Source organism: Gymnodraco acuticeps, unplaced genomic scaffold (assembly GCF_902827175.1).
Source record: "Gymnodraco acuticeps unplaced genomic scaffold, fGymAcu1.1, whole genome shotgun sequence".
NCBI lineage: Eukaryota > Metazoa > Chordata > Actinopteri > Perciformes > Bathydraconidae > Gymnodraco > Gymnodraco acuticeps.
The window spans coordinates 792267-814517 of record NW_022989768.1 but is presented as its reverse complement, the minus strand read 5'-3'; the positions used below and the strand labels follow the sequence as shown (position 1 = coordinate 814517).

The 22251-nt window shown below is 42.6% G+C and overlaps 1 protein-coding gene across 1 annotated transcript in view; it reads right to left on the bottom strand.

The window, feature by feature from the left end:
- LOC117547863 overlaps positions 1–16322 on the bottom strand; it is a 74813-nt gene extending 58491 nt beyond the window's left edge. Inside the window, exon 1 of the mRNA XM_034218754.1 lies at positions 15581–16322. Coding sequence (XP_034074645.1) covers positions 15581–16322 — 742 coding nt within the window. The remainder of the gene's footprint in view (positions 1–15580) is intronic.
- Between the last annotated feature and the right edge of the window lie 5929 nt (positions 16323–22251).

Sequence of the window (22251 nt, the reverse complement as noted above, 5' to 3'; positions counted from 1 at the left end):
CTGAAGAGAAGCATCTTGCACTTGCATTAAAAATGTATCCAGCCCTGAGGGAAATGTCTCAAGGTACCAAAATGTGCATATACACTCTTTATTTTTCAATATCTGAAGCTACTAAACAAACTGTTCAGGGAGCAGAAACAATGATGAGTAGATGAAGAAAATAGAAGATGATGATGTCTGATCCAGATGTGGGGTGCAGAGGACCTCAGGAAGTAAGCCACAAAGGGAAACATTGAAACCCTTACAGAAAACCGCTACTCCACAGATAACACTGTTTACAGAGGGGAGTTTGCGAAAAGGTGACCAAGCAGCCACTTGGGCCTTTATAATGAAAACTAAATCAGGTGAAGTACTTTGCAAGCAAAAGGGTGCAATACCAGGTACAGCCTGCTGAGGAAAAGGCCATTTGTTGAGGGACTTCCTTTTGCTAAAAAAGGAAAAATAGCACACATCCGTATTATTACTGATAGTGATTATTATTAAAAAGCGGGTAAAGAAGAGCTTAATAATTGGGAACAAAGGCAGTTCAGAAATGTGAAAGGTGAAGCGCTGACACATGCCCATCTATTGAGGGTCTTATTGCAGAGTTAAGGGCAGGCATGTAGAATGGAATCATGTCCGTAGCCATACAGATAAGATATAATTTAACTATCAGGGTAATAGAGAAGTTTTACCTTGCTTAAAGCACGGGACGAGTTAACCACCTGACTGCCATATTCCCTAGAATATGGAAAAAGGGTGGAAGCATTCACGTACCACCTGAAGAAGCTCCTTAGGTTGTGCGTGAATTACACAGCAGTTTAGGCCATGTGGGCCTATTTCAGATGAGGAAATATTGTCTCCACAATAAAATCCTCTTACCAAAACTGCGATTGCACTTACAACACACATGGTCAACATGTCTTCAATGTGTAGAGGTGGATGGGTTTAAGAAAGTTCATCCTGAGCATCTTAAAATAATAGAGGAAGGACCACTAACCATTTTTAGTGCTGACATAAGCAGGTCCTTTTCTGACCCGCACTCCCAGTGGGAATAAGTATTTCCTTGTGACCTTTTATAAATGGAGGGAGTCATAAACATGTTTATCCTCTGACCAGAGCAACTGGAACACAGTGTCTGCTAAAATGGCGGAACATATAAGTATTTTTCCTAAAAACTGAGAAAATAGGAATGGATAATGTCACTCACTTTAAAAATGAGAAAGTTTTTGTCACCCTTGCAGGATAAAGAAATCACACCTATCTGGTCTTTACCATATAAGTATCAGGCATTAGAGCAGCCAAAGAGTGGAGTATAAAAAACTGTAAAACAAATTGGGACATTCCAATCAATTTGACAAGGCTGAATATATTTCTATAAGTATGGAAAAGCTACCTAGGGCAAAGGTCAGGTCATATCTAACTATCACACCTTTTCCGTTTAAATTCAGAAATCGTGTATGGGTGACCAGAAAGGGGCAAAGTCCAGAGAAGGGTTAGCTTAAAACTAAATCAGAAAGTTTGGATACAGTGAAGTCAATTTTCTGGGAAAGTAGTTTCACTCCAGAAGAGAGGACCGGTTCACCCGAGCCAACTGAGTTTAGAATCCAGATAGGAATATGACTGCGGCCTACCCATCCACTGTTGATGCTATCAGTCTCACATCACATGACATGTTTTGCACACACACGTGGCAGTTAATGTGTTTTCTTCCACAGGAGAGGATGGCTTTTTGTGGGATCTTCCCGCAATAAGTTAGAATTTGTCTTGGTAAATTCTGTACCAAGGGATATTTTATAGAGCAAAAGAGGGAATTTAAATCTGAGTAACAAGCAATAGCTCCAATGCAAAGGATTTAGCAGTAGAACTGTTAGAATCTATAGTGAATTATGCAGAAAGATGGCAAGACGAAACTCTGTCTATTAAGCATATGGATCATTAGAGCTTGGATGGAGAATACCTCAGTATCAAAGAGGAAATGGAAAATAACCTTTATATTATTTTTCTCATTGTTTTTTAACTTTACACTATTAGTTTTCTTTTCAGTTATTTTTAATTGATATACGCTTACACCCTAAAAAGAGTATTCATTTAAATTAGATTTTTTGAGCACATCTCTCCTTCTTTTTTGCTGGTTCTCACACAGCATGAAGGTGTAGGGCTGTCAGGTCGTTAAACTGATAAGAGTAAATTATGGCCCAGTGCTTTCTGCCATTAGAGGCCAACTGAGTAAGAGGAGAAACAATCACCTTGCTGTGTATAGAAATTACAGAGCAATATGGAATACACGACCCTCTTGAGAAAACCCTTGGGGAAGTTTTTATTTTAACTGAAACAACTTTTTATGAATCAGAGAAATGATTTAAACTTGATTTTAGCTATATTTTTGAGATTAATACCTCAGCAATCTACCAAGAGGATTTGAACCTGCCTAGCGGGGAAACTTCAGTCACAGTGCCTCAAGTGAAGCTAAGTAGACTCCTGGACCCAGGAAACCTGTGCAGAAGGACCGGAAGGGGCAAGCGGTGAAAAGGAGGAGACTCGTAAGAAAAAAAGCGATCTGATTCAGAGGTCTCCCCGGGTGCCCAAGCCAAAAAGATGTCCTTGCTGTCAATAGACATTCCAGAGGAACATGGAGTACCAGACCCCTTGGAAGGATTCCTGGGGGAAATTGTTTCAATTGAAACAATTATTAATGGATCAGCGGCTGAGTCACCTATGACCCCGCCAGAGAAGGAGGATGATTCTTCCAGCTCTGTGGGACAGGCTGCCTCTCTACCCGCTGAGCCACTCAGATCGCAGTGGATTTCCCAGGAAAGGATGACGACTACCTGATAACTGCATGGTCAGATATCAGACGCCAGGTAGCAGCAACCCTACCTACCCCCTGCCACTGGTCCACTTCACCATCTCCAACCCGGCGACTTCGTGCTGGTCAAGGACTTCCGGAGAAAGAGCTGGAAATCCAACCATTGGCAAGGTCCCTACCAGGTGCTCCTCATCACCCAGACAGCGGTCAAGGTCACCGAGAGAGCCACGTGGGTCCACGCCAGCCACTGCAAGGTCGTAGTCACAGGCCAGGAGAGACGGTAGAAACAGACGACAACAAGTGATGTGTCCTAGTCACCAACGAAAGACGACAACAAGTACCACCAGCACCACACTGGCACCACATACACCTAATCTCACACTGCACACACAGGATGTCATGAGCGAGGGCCAGCTAAGCTGTTTCATATGCCTCTGGTTCCTCGTTTGTGCTATCATTGTGTGGGGACTCATTGACCTTGTCACAAAGTCATGAGCGATTATTGACGAGGTCTAAAAAATCCATAACAACTGTCGACCGAGTTATCTGGTTTTTCGTTTGGAGATGTCGTCCAGCGAAAAACTGCAACCCCTCCATGGTCAGGGTCAAGGATATACATCAGATCGCAACATGGATTTAGGAGTCTACAACAGATGGGCCCCTCGCCCAAGGACATTCCTGTACGGTACTATGTTTTCGGTGTTTTTTCACACCAGGTTCATCAAAGGGTCGTCCTGATTACACATACTGAAGAACTTTTCATGATATTGATGCGTGGAGTTTTACGGATGTAATATGTATGTGTTTTTACGATTTTATCTGTTGATATTTGAAAACTTTGCGTTTGAAAAGAGGGTGTTGAGATCTTCATATGAAGTGAATACTTAAAACGAAAGTTAATTGAGATCATGGTATGAAGTGAATACATAAAAACGAAAGTTAATTATAAATCATACATGATCAATCATATTCTTGTATAAACCCACTAAGGGGAGAAACATTAAGAGGCCAAAGAGAGTTCATGTCCTTTTTACCTCATATGAAAGGGTGTCTTATCCCATAACAGCTGTGGAACATGTTGGGACATGTTCAGCCTTGTACATTATGCGCATGCGCGGTTTTCAACTGAATTGGGTGTAAGAGGAGGAGTTTGTTTTTTTGGGTTTAGGATCCAGTTTTTTTAGCATAAAGAGACTGGTTTTTTGAGAGAGCGCGAGAGAGGGGGGGTGACCCCTGGTAGACTCTCTCCGGGTAGGCTGTGTGCTTCAGAGCTGGGTTAATAGCTCTCGGTAAGGTCTTTCTAGACGGGGTAAATATCTCTCGAATTTATTGGTTGTTGGCTGAGTGGAATGATTTGATGAGAGAAAGTGTGTGAACCTTTATAAATACCGCGACCTGTGGGGAAAAACATCTGGTCCCCCGAATTTTGCGGACAGGAATGGGTTTTTGAGTGTTAATCCGCCGTCTGTGTCGGAAAAAGTGTATGAACCTTTATAAATACCGCGACCTGTGGGGAAAAACATCTGGTCCCCCGAATTTTGCGGATAGGAATGGGTTTTTGAGTGTTAATCCGCCGTCTGTGTCGGAAAAAGTGTATGAAAACTGATGTGAATAAATGGGTGAATGAAAAGTTGAATGCGCTTTTTATTGTCACCGGTCTTTTTACGAGGAAATACCTCTAAATTCTATTTTTAAAAAATAGAATTTTAAAATGTCACAACTGAAATGGGCAGTTGAAATTAAAACATTTTGGTAATAAATGTAAGACTGTGAATTAAAGTTTCATTTGAACATGATCACAGCACGGTTTTTTTGTTAGGATGATTATAATGTTGTAAAGAGAGAAGGTAAAAACCCTGTATTAGTTTGGACCTATTTTTCTTCAAATAAACTGAATCCCACCTGTTGGATTGGGATCCTTTAAAAGACACCTGTGCCCTCCTCTCCTGCGTCAAAGGTAAGATTGCACCCTGCCACACACACACTTAGGTAGGAGCACACTCCATTTACTGATATCAAAATCCTTCGGGATCGCTTAAACAGATTAAAAAAGAGTTGTCTGAATTGAAACAGCAGTTAATTGAAACCTTGGTTCTTCGGGGGGGTTAGGAAGAGGTGAGATCTTGCTGACGTTGGTGGATCTGAGCCACGCAGCAACCTTACATAGACTCAATAATCTTCGGAAAGGTCAATTAGGAGGTCAGAATAATTTGCCGGAATAAATTATCAGGACCTCTCAAAACTCTAAACAGCAGCCAATACCCTTAGGCAAGCCCCCTATACGTGACTGCTCAGTATATGTTCCCCCAATTGTGGTGCATGAATGGAAGAATGTGTCCATCTGTTTCCAGAATGAAGTAGGATCTCACACCCCTCCAGATGTGGGACACAGCGACTGTAATACCATAGTGAGGGTAACATTTGCCAGAATTCCCCTCCCACAGAGAGTTTACTTAGTTTGTGGGGATCGCGCGTACGGCTGTGTGCCCTATGACGTTTTTTATGGCACCTGTTATCTAGCCTACCTAATCCCTTTAATCCGTAAAGTAGAGGCTAATGAGATTGCAGCGATACTTCCCTCTCTACACAGGAACAGCAGGTAAATTACACAAGGACAACAGATAGCTAGCCTATTTTTGCCTTGGTATGGTATTTATGTTACTCAGCAGGAAATTGTGGCACTCTCCAAAGTAGTGGAACACCATCTAAATGTATCCAACACAGCGATGTTAGCTGAACACAAAGAATGGCAGGAAGTTAGGACAGTAGCACTACAGAATCGGATGGCGCTGGATCTCCTCTTAGCTGCCCAAGGAGGCACATGCAAGGTGATTGGAAGTGAGTGCTGTTCTTTCATTTCTGATGCTACACCTGAAGTTATGGATATGGCTCATGATACGGCTAGGGGAATAAAATAATTGCATGAAACTCATCGGTTTATATTTGGGGATTTCAGTGGAACCTTTGGATCCTGGGGAGCGGGGTTGGTTAAATGTGTTGTTACTGTTTCAGTGTTTATCTTCGTTGTGCTAATCCTAGTGATCTGTTTGATCACTGTGGTTAAATTAGCCGTGCGAAGGGTTGCCAAGACTGCCCTCCAAGCCCCAAAAAGGCTAGTGGGGTATTCGACTGTAAATGACACAATATTGATGTACAACGCTGAGCTTCCAGATCCCTGGGTCTCCATCGCGGTTTCTGACCCATGGGTACCCCCGTTCAGCGATTGAGATATGTATTACAGTTGATACTCTGAATAAAGAACAGATGTTTTGATATTGATTACAGTTGATACTCTGAATTAAAGAACAAATGTCTGATTTTTCCTTTTCAGGTTGTTATACAATAAAATGTCTGATTCTTCCTTTTCAGATTTTGAACAAATGTATTTGAATGAAATAAATGTATTACTAAGTGCCTTACTTAATTAATGTTAAAGATTGAGGACACTGTAACTTTACAGTTTACAGATTGATCGATTCATCACTGTGAATTTATACCTTAACTGGGAATCTTAGTTGGATCTCTCATGATTCTGATTTTATACCTCAATTGGATTACTTATAATGGTGTCTCCCTTAGGGATAAGGTGAGAAGTTCGGTCATCAGGGAGGGACTCGGAGTTGAGCCGCTCCTCCTTCGCGTCGAAAGGAGCCAGTTGAGGTGGTTCGGGAACCTAGTTAGGATGCCACCTGGGCGCCTCCCTAGGGAGGTGTTCCAGGCACGTCCAGCTGGGAAGAGACCAAGGGGTAGACCTAGGACCTTATTTTTTAAACATATATTTTGCTATTATATTTTTGTATTTCATGTGTGTTTATTATTGTGCTTTTTGACAAATTATGCCAAACACTGAAGAGAGATGATTTTTCTATTATGATTCACTGTATTCAATCATGGTGATTGAAGTGTTTTCAATCTTGTTTACTTTTGATGTAATTGATGTATGTGAGCCCACCCAACTCTGAAGACGCTTATTGATTTAAGTATTGACTGAAATATTCTTAGACTAATGTTAATTGGTTATCATAAATTGATAAAAATAATGGTCTGTGAGAGAATAATTTAATCCGATCTTGATTGTATAGCATTTCTCAGCTTTTCTTAGAATCTGTTTTATTGCAAACATGCTTTTCGTTAAAGTCATATGATCCTCTCTGTAAATTGAGGTCACAGGTCAAAAGCTTCTCTGCTTTTCCTGTGGGGGAGGGTTTCCTGTCCCTATGCATTTGCGAGACAAACAGTCCTTTGTCTCGACATCTGGCATTCATTAGAGAAAAGCCTGCGTTTTCTAAGGTCCCTCCCTTTTTCATGTATCTTGCAGTGTGTCGTTCCTTTGTGTCTTTGTGTTTGCTGGCCAGGTTTCTTCCTGACAGGGTCGAAGCTTTGCTATCTCTCCGGCTGTATTAATTGTACTCTTAAATAAACTCTCAGTGCTTTGGCTAACGACGACCCAGTCTCCATCATTTCACCTCAACATTGATGTACAGAAGTTTTCCTCACGCTATAGAAATGTTACTATAGATTCTGGGAAATAATCTATAGAAAAATCTATGGACGAATTCTATAGAAATGTTCTGTAGAATACTACAGGATTTTTGCGGATATACTATAGAAATGTTACTATAGATTCTGGGAAATAATCTATAGAATACTATATAGTATAGTACTATAGAAAATATATACTGTGTAGATGGTTTTTTGTAGAAAATAATCTATAGAATCCTATAGAAAACCCCATGGATGCTTTCTATAGAACTTTTCTGTAGAATACCATTCTGTAGAATACTATAGAATTTGTGACCTATATTCTATAGAATTTGTGACCTATATTCTATAGAATTTGTGGAAATTTCTACAGAACTTCTTTGAAGAATACTATAGAATGTTTGCAGATATTCTATAGAATTCACCTATGGATTTTACTATAGATTCTGCAAAATAATCTGTAGAAAAATCTATTAAGATTCTATAGAATTTCTCTGTAGAATATACTGCAGGACAGTGGCAAATATTCTATAGAATTCATCTATGAATTTTACAATAGATTCCACCAAATAATCTATAGAATCCTATAGAAAATTGCTATTGTTTTCTATGAAATTGTTCTGCAGAAGACTCCAGGATTGGTGTAGAAATTATATAGTTCAGCAGTGATTTTACAGTTTTATCCTAAATTATTACGGTCAAACACCTTCAATAAAGTGACAGAACTTAAAGCTCAGCTGTGAAATACTGTTATTTCACAGAAGACCAAACCCCTTCAATAAAGTGCTAACACTTGCTCAAGTTTGTAAAATAACAATTTTATTTTGGAAGCAAGTGCTGTAAACAGCTCAAACTGTTTAAATCATTAAAAACTTTAGCTTGCAGTGTTTGTTTAGATTTAATGTTTAAAGACAGTATGTAATGTTAAACCTATAGAAGTACAATCTAAACACAACATTTAATGATTCATTTTTTGTAGAATTACAGTACAGACCTTAAATGAAACACAAATGTTAATATGTAAACTACTTCGCGTGCGTGTGTGTGTGTGTGTGTGTGTGTGTGTGTGTGTGTGTGTGTGTGTGTGTGTGTGTGTGTGTGTGTGTGTGTGTGTGTGTGTGTGTGTGTGTGTGTGTGTGTGTGTGTGTGTGTGTGTGTGTGTGTGTGTGTGATTCAGATGATATATATATACAGTGTATTACTAAGTCAAATCAAAACATACCACACCAGTAAAGTTCAATGAATGACAGTCAATCACCGGACAACAATCCTCCTCCAAATTGGCAGTAATCAGCTCGATCCTTGGTGCATCTGGGGTGGAACAAAAAACAGGGGAAAAGGACACTATGATTCACTGGAAAGTCCTTAAAAGCAGGATGACCATTTCTTGAAACAAACTTAATTGAAATAGTCTGTATCGATATTTGCCACTATTACACATTTGGGTAATGTGAACACAGAGTACTGTCAGCTTTGAGAGTGCTAGTTGTTAAATGTTTAGCTATAAAATGCCCTGTTAGAAAAATTTGAATCACCAACAGAAGGAAGATATGGATTCACAACTCTGGACACCAAGCCCCCAGGACTTTGGCTGGATTCGAAATGACACACATATTCAGGGTTCTTACACCTTTTCCAAAGTCAAATTCAAGCACTTTTCAAGGTGCATTTTCAAGGTGCATTTTTAAGAATCTTACAGCTGTTGTAAATTACATATTTATATACACCTACTCAAATAATTATTTCCCTACCTCACATTAAATCAGATGTTCTTTATGCTATAAACTATAAACAACCAATTTCATAATAGCATTCTACACGAGGATGAAAAATTAAAGAAAATAAAACTAAGTTTAATATTTCAAAATGAGTGACCTGAGTGATCTGTAAGTAGACTGGGCCTCCCATATAACCTGGCTGAGCCAATATAAAACAATCAGCCAAATAACTTTTCAATACATTATTGATTACTATTGTTGAGGTACTTTTTGGTTGGCAGTAAACATAAGTCAGAGGTAAATGTTGTACTTTTCCTCCACTACATGTATTTAATACCTTTAGTTACTTTACAGATGTGAATGATGTGAAATATCATCGAGTGTTAAATCAGACTTTAGTTCCACCTGGAGTAAATCCACAAGCTACCCTGCAGTATACAAAGTCATTCAAACTAGCTGCACCTTTACCAGCTCTGAGAACACTTTCATGGTCAATCATTATAAAACATATCATATTATTCTGAAATGGACCAATCTGCAGAATGACTACTTTTACTGTCGCTACTTTAACTATATTTAGATGATAATACTTTTATACTTTTACATGAGGAACATTTTGAATGCAGGACTTTTACTGTAACAGAGTATTCCTACACTCTGGTACTTCTACTTTTACTCAAGTGCAACATCTGAGTACTTCTACTTTCACTACAAGATCTGAGTACTTATACTTTTACTCAAGTACAATATCTGAGTACTTATTCCACCTCTGGTAGTGTATTAGTCTGAATTGTAGCCGCAAAATCACGCAGAGCTGCATAGAAATAGACTCACAATGGTAACAAGTGGAAAATAATATTTACAAATATGTACAATGATTTGAAGGTAATGTTGACTACTCAAGACACCTGACTTATACATCTTCAAAGGAAGACTGTGTTTATTATACAATTACATGGGATTAAAGCTAAATGTAGTTTTACAAGATTTTATATAAAAGCCTGTTTCTAAAAGCATGCAGCAATGACATTTCTACTGCTATCTTTGCAAAACGAGTTAACAGTCACATATTATCTTGATGAGTGCTGCAGAATACCGTTTTTATAAAGGATATATGTGTGTGTAGTCTTTCATATTAAATATGATCGCTGGTAGATAGCCACAGAAGTTGTAACACAGTTTACCCTGGGCAGATTGCAGTTTACCTGAGCGGATCACAGCTTACCACAGCTGAAGACTTCTCCACGCTGCTTTCAAACTGTGAGTTAACAACGTACGCTTCACATGGAGCCTGTCTGAAGGTGTACACAGGTCTCAGATGGACTTGGTATCACATTAAGAACGATATTCAGTAATAAGTCTGGCAACAATAGCTGGTTTAAATTATTTATTCGAGCTTGCAATGTTTTGAACAGACATCCCCAGTCACCTCGTTTGTCTTTTTGTAGTCCTCGCTGTACGCGTCCGGATATTGCCATCGTAACCACAATCTCACACACTGGTACTGAATGTGCATCAAAGTGTTCCTACCGAGCCAAATATAGCAAAAGATTTATGTAAACGACAGAAGAAGCGATTGAAATGTGTACTTTTATTTTGAAATTCAGTTCCTGAGGAATGGCAAAAAAGCCAGAGATTATAGAATTAAACTAATAAATAAAAACCAGGATAATTGTGTGTTATTGTTGAGTAAATAACAGTGTGTTATTTAGAAAATAATAACAAAATAGATTTTTATTTTCCTCGCGTATGGCAAAAAAAGTCATTATACGATTTAAAATAAAAACAATAATCGTGGGTTGATATTGAGTAAGAACATGTTTTTATGAACCACACAGCTTCCGGTCTTCCAAGACCCGACCGGACAAAAAGGCGTGGTGCAGGCACAAAAGATACTACCAATAGAAATACATTGCTTTGAAAACTGTTTTGTGTGACACGAAAAAAAGGGGGAAATTATGTTGGTGCACACGAATCAATAGATTAAATGTCGTGACTATAGCACAAAATGCCGTAAGACTGAGTTGTTGAGTCTGGATACATTCTAAATCATCAGTAAAGTCTACGACCATATTTTCGTGTGTGGTTCGGGTGCCATCGTGTGGCCTTCTGTAGGCATCGTACTTGCTTCGGCTGTTGCTTGGCTGTTGACCAAGTTCGGGGCCATCTTTGTGCGAAATTCTCAATTCCATATTCGTGTGTCCATCTGGTGTCGATAGTGTGACGCGGGCTTTAACCATGACACTCCAAATCAATGCCCATATAATCCTGGATTCTGGTTTCCTACTTGCCTCCTCTGTACCAAGCAAGAGGCTCACCCTCCGTCCTCCTACATGTTTTGCATTATTCCTGAGTTGACAACAACCACCACACTGATTTGGCTCTGCAGCCTATGTCCACAGGGAACAAATATGTCTCCCATCTCTTGCTCTTGCACTCCTGAACTAATGATTCGTACTTCAAGGCCTTTCTCTCGTGGCCCCGTTAGCATTTCTCCTCCTACGGCAAAGTCAGCTCAACCAGAGCTTGCTATAAGAGGTAATCTTTGGAGTTTTTCTGAATTAATAAGATTGCTTTTTTCCACCTTGGATTCCAACCGAATAAAGGGGGATATGTAGTTTCAAATGTATACTGAAGGCCTACTGAAGAGAGCTTGGCTAAATTATTGGTTGTTTCGATATGTGCTCTTCTCAAGGCCCTCTAGAGCAGTGATCTGGAACTTGTGAACTCTGAAGAGCCAAGAAGCATGGTTAGAAGTCCATGCTGGTAAAGCCAGGTTTTAAAGTCTGGATTTTTCCTTCTTCCTTCTTGAACCATTTGTCAGGCTTTCTAACATTAGTAAATGTGGCTCAATCTGTCATTGATACATTAAACCCCCTCCCAACTTTTTCGGCCAAAAATATGACTGAATGATAATGTTGCTCTGTAACGGCTTGTTGCGAAAATGTACAACCGTCAACTTCAAGGGTCACATGTTTATGATGTGTTACATTTCATTTATAGTGCTTCCAACTTACCGAACAACTCAATTATTGCTGGTTTAAAGATGATGCTGATGACAGAATGATGTTGATTTATTGCTTTTATCTTTTTTTATAGCAATTCATTTGCAAGTTTCATGAATTGGAAAACATAATTTCTTAATGATTATATGTATCACCGATTCACTAAAAACATTCCACCAGTCATGCCTTACTAAATTGACTCTCATGAAGAGTCTCTCTCAATGACTAAAATAACTGGGCATGACTCTGCCAATGTGTTTTTGTGAAGTAGATTGTGAGGATCTGCAGTACTTCCTCCTTCTTTTCCCCCTTCTGTGTTTGTGTGTCTGTCTTCCTGGCTGGGCGAGGCTGTCCTACTTTCGATTCCCGCCAACTCACCTCCTCAGCTGCTGCTCATCTCACTGATTGCCACTACTCACCTGCACTTGCTTAAAACCTTGGTTCCCATCCTCAGACTTTGCCAGTTCTTCGTTTATTCTTCAGTGGTAAACTATCGTCCAGGCCTACTAGTGTTTTTCCTAGTGACTTTTTGATGCTCCTTGTGAAAGGAGATTCTTTTCTAATCCTGCTTGTTTTTCCTGTTCCAGATCCACATACTCCAGCCGCTCTGCCTGCCACGTCCAGCCCTCCCTCCTGGTCAGCCCAGTTCCACGTCTCCCCTCTATGTGCTCATCGTCAACTCCTTGCCAGTGTCGTGGACAAAATAAAACCTTTTTTTGACACTTCACCACTGTCTCAGTTTTAGTGCTTGCATAGCGGGTTCTCATCTCCAGTCACTTCTCGGGAAGCCTAACATAGATATCTAAAAATAAAGTGAGACATGGGTATGCCTGGGTATACCTAACATGTGTCAGTTAAACTGATTTGAGTCATAATGTTAAACTGTAATTTCTCCCAGTAGTTACAAAAGTAATTACATATTGTAATCCTAGCTGTGGTATCATTTGATATCATTCTGCTGTGTAGAGTAGTTAGGGTTGGAGAGAGAGAGAAGTCCTAGGTTGACACCCAAAACCATTCCCAGTTGTGATAAGACGGAGCAGGGATGCAGATTCAGTTCCCAGTAGGCTGATCACTAGAATGGAGAAACTGTCTGGACCGCTAAGGGGGTCTGCTTCGACACTGGTAACTGGCAGGGAAAACTACCTGGGGAACAGTGCTGGGAAACCTCAGGAAGCTAACCAGGGGACAGGAAGGACTGCTCAGGAGTGTGGCCCAGATGCAGGGAAAAACAGGCGGGAACACCGAGGAGGGTGATCACAAAAGTTAATTTATTGAACTATACACACTACTTAAAATCAAAGGGCAGGCAATACAGGGTTATGGCTCAGAACAATTTGACATGCACATTAGCCAATCTTTGATTTAAACAGGCTTGAGCAGAGACTTACAAAGGTAAAGCTGGAGAAGAGAAAGAGGCTTGCAATGACAGTGAGACAGATACAACAGACTTGGTTCGATGCACAACCTTTGGTTGAGGGACAGAAAACAAAGGATCAGACTGAGATACAGGTTCCAGGTCTGGTACGGATATGGGAACTGGCTTACCCCCTGATCCCACCGGAAGCGTCTGCGCTGCGGCTGCGCCGCGCTGCGACCTCCTCCTGCGACCTCCTCCTGCGACCTCCTCCTGCGTCCTAACCCACCAGGCGCGTTTCAAAACGTTGCGGAAGCGGAGCGTCGTGTGTGCAGCCTCGCAGTTGTTGGATGAACATTCCACTTCCTGCCTGCGCCGCGCTGCGCCACGTCAAAAATAGGATTCATCCTATATTTTAGAAATTCCTTGCGGCGAGGAGCTTCTGGGACGCTTCGAGCCGCGGCGCAGCGCGGCGCAGCGTGTCTGGTGGAATAGCACCCATTGACTAGAGTGGCCGCGATCGCTAAAAACGCCGCAGCCGCAGCGCAACGCAGCGCAGACGCTCCTGGTGGGATGAGGGGGTTAGGCAGTGATAAAGGAACACATTCAGGGTGAAGCAGAACCATATAAATACTCTTAAAGATGGACAAAAACATTCACCGAGAGATAAAGAAAGGCTCATGATCTAACAATAACTGTTGAGTTATTCTGTACAAGTATCGCAAAGTCTTGATTGACAAAACGTTGTTTTCATTTATGTGGAAGAAAAATTAGAAGGGTACTAAATCCTAAAATAATTTATTAAAAATAACTTTAGACAAGGTGTGTCACATATACAGAACAGGGACTGGCTGAGTGTATGGTCAGGTGAAATATATTGAAAAACATTACTGAAACATATTGGATATAATAACAATATTCTTTATATAAGAAAACAAAAAAACATCCATCCATCTTCCCCCGGGCCTTCCTACCAGTTGGATCTGCCTCGAACCTCTAATGAGAGGTGCCCAGGGGACATGCTGTTTAGATGCCTCAACTTGCCCTTTTTGACGCAAGGGGCCGTGGCTCTACTCCAAGCTCCCTCCAGATATCTGTATGCCAAAGCGAAAAGCTTGTGACAGACTTGTAATGCAATCCTATTATAAAAAAAAGTGATGTTATAGTAGATATTTAAAACTACAAAATAATACTGTGGTCATAATTCAGATAAACAATAATAATCCATCCTTGCTGTGAAACATTTCCTGGTCTCAACACTTTGGTGATCCATGGCAACAATCATGTAAATGTTCAAATTGAGCTTGTGTGGAAAGGACAGTGTGTCATTAAGGTTTGTAGAAAAGGATATCAATAACCTCTACCTCTATTTGATTCTGGTTTATTGATTCACACAGATCAAAATTATACAGAGGGCATGTAACACCCTCTAAAGAATGAACCCAAAACTCACAGATCAATGCTTGCCTGGCTGTGGAGAATTGGCACTTTAGAGTTAACACATGTTGGGCAATGAAGCCATTGTGTGTGTTATTTAAACTGGATACATTAAACAGTCTCCACTAAATGCACATTGAAAATAACCTGTGAGCTTCACTTAACATGAACTATACAGGAGATGTGTGTGCAGCTAACTTTGCTTTGCTGAAGGAGAAGAAAATCTAGTGGAAACCAAACTCTCATTCTTCAGGATCAGGCTGAAGTTGGGGTGCAAACAAACAAACAAACTGGCACGATCACAGGTACAGATCAGAACCCAATAGCACGATTCAGATACAACCAGTGTAGCAATGTTCAGTTTATTCAGGTCAGGGACAGGCAGGGTCAAAACCAGGAAATCCGTCAGACAGGCAACCAAAATCAGACAGGGAGCAGGCAGGAACTCGAGATCCGTAAACAGGCAGGCAGGGGTCAAAAACCGGGCAGGACAAAAATCTAGGCTAGAGCACAACACTCACTGGAGAGCTTGGCGGAAACGACAAGACAATCTGGCAAAGGACAAGTGATAGTGAGGTGGTATAAATACTGTGGAGTGATGAGGGAGTGAGTAACAGGTGAGGGGAAGGGCTGGGGAGACCAGGTGAGGGAAGTGAGCTGATTACAAGGGCCTGGAGGAAGGCGGGATCTGAAATGACAGGAGAGTTTAGATGAGCCACCAAACAAACAATAATATAAGTGTCTAACTTGTGACAGAACCCCCCCCCTCTATGGACGGCTCCTGACGTCCCACGTGGTTGATCGGGATGAGCCTGGTGAAAGTCAGTAATGAGAGATGGGTCAAAGATACTGCGAGCAGGCACCCATGAACGCTCTTCAGGGCCATAACCCTCCCAGTGTACCAGGTACTGCAACCCTCTACCACGTCGCCGGGACTTGATGAGGCGACGGACAGTGTAAACAGTCTCCCCGTCGATAGTCCGGGGTGGTGGTGGGGGTCTAGAGGGGGGCTGAAGAGGGCTCACATTAACTGGTTTGATCTTGGACACATGGAAGGTAGGATGAATCCTCATAGAAGGGGGCAGACGCAGGCGAACAGCTGCAGGATTGATGACCCTAGCTATGGGAAATGGGCCTACAAAACGGGGAGACAACTTATTTGACTCAACTCTGAGAGGGAGATCCCGTGTGGAGAGCCAGACACGTTGCCCTGGGGAGTACTGTGGAGCTGGCTTGCGACGGCGATTGGCGGTCCGTTGATAACGGTCGGAAGAGCGCAGGAGCGCGGAGCGGGCCTTTAACCACATGCGTTGACATCGGCTTACAAACGCCTGTGCAGATGGGACGCTGGCCTCACGTTCCTGTGCCGGGAAAAGGGGTGGCTGGTATCCGCGGGAGCATTGGAATGGAGAAAGACCAGTAGCAGAACTAGGAAGGGTGTTGTGGGCATACTCAACCCATAGAAGCTGCCTCGACCAGGAGGAGGGAGTGGAGGAGGCTAGACAGCGTAAGGCAGTCTCCATCTCCTGGTTCATTCGCTCTGCTTGACCATTGGACTAGGGACGAGAGACTGACGAGAGACTGACACTGGCTCCCAGCAGCCTGCAAAACTCGGACCAAAAACGAGAAGTAAATTGTGGTCCTCGATCAGAGACAACGTCACTGGGGCACCATGCAGCCTGAACACATGTTGTAGCATGATTTCAGCCGTTTCCTTGGCAGTAGGTAATTTGGTTAATGGAATAAGCAGAGCAGACTTGGAAAACCGGTCTATGACTGTGAGTATGACTGTGTTACCGTCTGAGGGTGGTAGTCCAGTGACAAAATCCAAGGAGATGTGGGACCAGGGACGATGAGGGATAGGCAAGGGATGAAGAAGACCGGAGGGAGCTTGGCGTGAGGTCTTATTTTGGGAGCAGACTAGGCAAGCAGCAATTAATTCCTTGGTATCCTTCTCCATGGAAGACCACCAAAATCGCTGTCGAATCAGGGCTAGGGACCGTCTCACTCCTGAGTGACAAGCCAGGCGAGAGTTATGACCCCACTGGAGAAGCTGGGTACGGAGAGTGGCAGGAACAAACAGACGGTTAACAGGACAGGCACTTGGGGCTGGGTGTTCAGCATGAGAGCGCTTGACCTTATCCTCCACCTCCCAGGTCACCAGACCAATGACACATGTAGAAGCGATGATATTCTCAGTATGAGATGGAGAGCTCTCTGGCTGGAACTGGCGAGACAGGGCGTCAGGTTTGATGTTCTTAGAACCAGGTCTGTATGAAAGAGAAAAATCAAAGCGTGTGAAAAACAGAGCCCACCAGTAATGCCCACCTCAGCCGCTTAGCTGAACGGATGTACTCCAAATTGTTGTGGTCAGTCCAGACCACAAAAGTCTGCTCTGCTCCCTCCAACCAGTGTCTCCATTCTTCTAGGGCAAGTTTCACTGCCAACAGTTCTCGATTTCCAATGTCATAATTCCTTTCTGCTGGGGACAGCTTTCGAGAGAAGAAGGCACACGGGTGCATCTTCTGATCCTCGGCCGACCGTTGAGAAAGAACTGCCCCAACTCCAGTGTCCGACGCATCTACCTCTACAGTAAACTGCCGAGTAGAATCTGGAAAAATCAAAATAGGAGCAGAGGTGAAGCGTGACTTTAACTCACCAAAAGCCCCTTCGGCCACCGAGGACCACCGGAAGGGAATGTTCTGAGAGGTGAGAGCTGTGAGAGGAGCGGCCACCAAACTGTAGTTTCGAATAAACCTCCGGTAGGAGTTGGCAAAACCCAGAAAGCGTTGGAGCTCCTTGCGTGTTGAAGGGCGTGGCCAGTCAGTCACCACCTTGGTCTTTTCAGGATCCATCTTGATGTTTCCGGTGGAGACCACAAATCCCAGGAACGGGACTTCTGTGGTGTGGAACACACACTTCTCGGCCTTGACAAAGAGGTGGTTCTCCAAGAGCCTCTGGAGGACTAGGCGAACATGGACCACATGCTCCTGTTTTGACTTGGAAAAAAATCTAAATGTCATCCAGGTATACAAAAACACAGATATTGAGAAGATCCCGCAGAACATCATTCACCAACCCCTGGAAAACTGCAGGTGCATTGGTGAGTCCAAAAGGCATGACTAAATACTCATAATGTCCACTAGGAGTGTTAAATCCCGTCTTCCACTCGTGCCCCTCCCTGATTCTCACCAAATGGTATGCGTTACGTAGGTCCAGCTTGGTAAAAATAGTAGCGCCTTGTAACAGTTCAAATGCAGAGGAAACAAGTGGAAGGGGGTACCTGTTCTTAACAGTGATGTTATTGAGTCCTCTGTAGTCAATGCATGGGCGCAGAGTCTTATCCTTCTTACCCACGAAGAAAAAACCTGCACCAGCAGGAGATGATGAAGGCCGGATAAGCCCTGCATCCAAAGAGTCATTGATATACTTCTCCATTGACTTAGTTTCAGGAGCCGATAAAGAAAAAAGTCGACCTCTAGGCGGAGAAGTACCAGGTAACAGGTCAATAGGACAGTCATTAGCATGATGAGGCGGGAGTGAGGTGGCCCGAACCTTGTTAAAGGCCTCTTTAAGGTCCCAGTAATCTTTGGGAACACCGGAAACCAAGGAAACCCCAAAATGACAGGCTGATGTGGTGCATGGATAAGGTGAAAAGAGAGTGTTTCGCTGTGATTACCTGACATGCTCATTTGAACTGGAGTTGAACGGTGTGTCACTCTGCAGAGAAGACGACCATCTAGGGCTGTAGCATTGATGGGCTTCTCCAAAACCTCCCGACCAAGTCCCATCTGAAAGGCCAGTGTTATATCCAAAAGACTGGCATCAGCACCAGAGTCAATAAGAACAGCCACAGTGTGCATTTTCCCCAAGCAGCTCAGCTGAGCATGGGTTAGGGGTCGAGAGGGCATTTATAAATTCATAATTCGGCTCACCAGCGCCCTCTGGATGACTGGTGAGCCCTGCCTTTTACAGGACAAGAGAAGGCAAGATGACCCTCCTGGCCGTAGTAAAGACAGCAGTTGTCCCGCAGGCGGCGCTGTCGTTCTGCCTCTGAGAGCCGGGTCCGCCCCAGCTGCATTGGTTCAGAAGAGTTAGAAAATCCTCCTCTCACCTGTTCAGTAGCATGCGCTGACCGGAGAGGCGGAGCCTGAGGGGCGATGGAGAAAACCCTCTCTTTCCTCCGCTCCCGCAGACGGCCGTCAATGCGGATGGAGAGAGCCACCAGCTCATCTAAATCAGCAGGAAGGTCCCGAGCTGCCAGTTCGTCTTTAAGGCGATCCGACAGACCGTTGTAGAAGGCATCGAGAAGTGAAGAAGCATTCCAGTTACTCTCGGCGGCTATGGTACGAAACTCGATGGAGTAATCGGACACAGATCTCCCTCCTTGCGCCAGGTTAAACAGTCCCCGAGCGACCTCTCTTCCGGGTGTAGCGTGATCAAAGACTTTACGCAGTTCATCGGAGAATAAGCTTACAGACGAGCAGGCAGAGGATTGTCTCTCCCATTCGGCGGTACCCCAGTCTTTAGCTTTGCCCGTGAGAAGAGAGACAATATACGCCACCCGGGATCTTTCTGTTGGGAAGGCGGAAGGCTGAAGCTCGAAGGCGAGGGAACATTGGACCAGGAATGGTCTGCACGAACCTGGGGCTCCAGAGTAGCGTTCCGGAGGAGGCAGGCGTGCATCCGATGCCGGAGGACTCTGGATTCGAACAGCGGAAGCTGGAGTTAGTTCCGGACTTTGGACTGTAGCAGGAAGGTTCTGAAGATGATCACGGAGATTCACAAAGGTCCGTTCGTGACGAGCGGCCATCTCCTGCATTGCTTCAGCCATGAAGGTAAGCTGCTGCTCGTGGCGTTGTAACACGATATCGTGCGTAGGCGGTTCTGTCGCTGAGTCGGCTGGGTTCATGTTGGCCAGATTGAACTGTCACGATCACAGGTACAGATCAGAACCCAATAGCACGACTCAGATACAACCAGTGTAGCAATGTTCAGTTTATTCAGGTCAGGGACAGGCAGGGTCAAAACCAGGAAATCCGTCAGACAGGCAACCAAAACCAGACAGGGAGCAGGCAGGAACTCGAGATCCGTAAACAGGCAGGCAGGGGTCAAAAACCGGGCAGGACAAAAATCTAGGCTAGAGCACAACACTCACTGGAGTTCTTGGCAGAAACGACAAGACAATCTGGCAAAGGACAAGTGATAGTGAGGTGGTATAAATACTGTGGAGTGATGAGGGAATGAGTAACAGGTGAGGGGAAGGGCTGGGGAGACCAGGTGAGGGAAGTGAGCTGATTACAAGGGCCTGGAGGAAGGCGGGATCTGAAATGACAGGAGAGTTTAGATGAGCCACCAAACAAACAATAATATAAGTGTCTAACTTGTGACACAAACACTCCCTTACGAAATTAGCCATAGCTTTGCCCTGATGTAACACAAAATCCATGGTGACATCAGCAAACTCATAAAATCACGTCCTATATTGATTCACCCGTAGTTACTGTAGGACATGTTAAAAATAATGATTGCAGTAACTGTGATTGATATGAGCATTACATATACTTCATATTTGTAGGCGTTTGGACAGTGACATATATTTCAGTGTATTAGCTCAGTACTAATTCAAACTGGATTTCAAAAGATGCAATAACTTTAAGATTAAAGTGCCAAGTCTCAGTTTCCCTGGTGTTTGAGGCTGTTAACATTCATACAGCGCGATCAATGTGCTTTACTCTTAGTCTCTTTTATCCATGTGGATCTCTACAAAGTATTGCATTAAATCATTATGTGTTGGTAAACAGCCTGAAATTAGTGGCAAAAGTTGGCACTCTCACGTCATAGTCAGTGAATAATGTCATGTCCAGTGTGCTGGAATACAGAGCCACAGATAACTGTCCTAATAGTTATGAACTGCCCTGTAGTTTTACTTTCCGATGTTCTACATCATGAGCTCAATCTATTTCAGTCACAGTATGGCTCACAGCATTACCACCCTTGAAAATAACATGTTTCCAGTTTACATTTCCAATTATATTGATTCTCTCTGTGTGCCTTGCAATTTGGCAGGTTGGCCTGGTTGTGTGCATGAACACTGCTCTGATTAGCATTGCTAATAGTGCCTTTAGTATTGAGTTTGGCTGTGGCGGTATACACCCCCATTTGTGAAAGATGATGTTACTTTACTGATTGATGCGCCATTCCCTAGGTGTGGAATGATGTGTCTCACCTCCACGACCTCTGCTCCATATGAGATACCGAAAGACCCCGTTGTGACCCTGAATCTATTTTCTGGCATGCATTATAGGCGAAACATCCACAAGTCTCCCACCACAATCCACTGGACTAAATGAACCCCACTACAGCTCTTCCTCTCCTGAAAGACAAGTGACTGTAATCAACACTTGGTTTAATCATACCTCTCGCATAGTGTGCTAAACAGAAAAAACAACCACTTGTTAAGCCATGGAAAGTAGTACCAGTATAGACAAACACAAATGAACACAATCTTGTTAAACATCTGATACAATTAGTTAAGTTCCTAATGTAATACCTACCTACACTCTAAAAACGAATTCAGGCGACCTTTCACCTCCACTTAATTAAATGCATGGTTGCAAGTTAAAAATGTGAGATAATTGATTTAGATAAACATTTTAAATTGCAAACATTAATTTATAAGTTGTGTTGACGTAATAATGTTGGTAATTACATCAACTTAATATTGTGTGTAATTTGAACTCTGATTTCTGTGTTAATTGACTTAAAACTAAATTCAAGTTGTAGTAAGGCAATTGGCTTGATAACTTAATTGTTCTACACCTTGAGTTAAGGATTTCAAGTCCACTCCCACTTAACATGCCTTGACAAGTTCCCACAGTTAAGACAAATATAAATATACAAAGGACATTTTAAGGTGAGTGTCATCTTTTGTCATTCAAATACAGTAGATAGCCTTGTAGTTGCACTGTATAGGCAAAATTAGCAGCCTTTGAACTGTGAATAGTTCTGTGAGAGGATACAAAGTAGTAGAGGCTACTGTGAGAGTAAAAATACTTTGGTTACTATTGTGATATCGCTTTTTATTAAAAATGAATCTCGGTGAAGCAGATCAAGGACATGCTTCTTGAGGTAGAATCGTTATTTAGAGTTGTCATTGAAATGCAAGTTGTTGGCAGTCACCCATTCAGAATATATTAATTTAGGTAATTTCTCTTTTTTTCCTTTTTCAAAAATAGCACAATACAATTGAAGTATGCAGAGAACTATAGCCATCCACTGCCTTGCCGTGTACCTTGGAGAAAAGGAAGAGGACTTTTTCAAGGAGTTTAGCGGCGAAATTAAAAATCTTGAAATAAAATAAAATCCATGGGCAGTGCTCTCTGACAAAAGCACTGCTCTCTGTCAGTTACATTTTGAAGCATATTGCACTTTTGGCCACACCCTAATCAATAATAGGCTTAG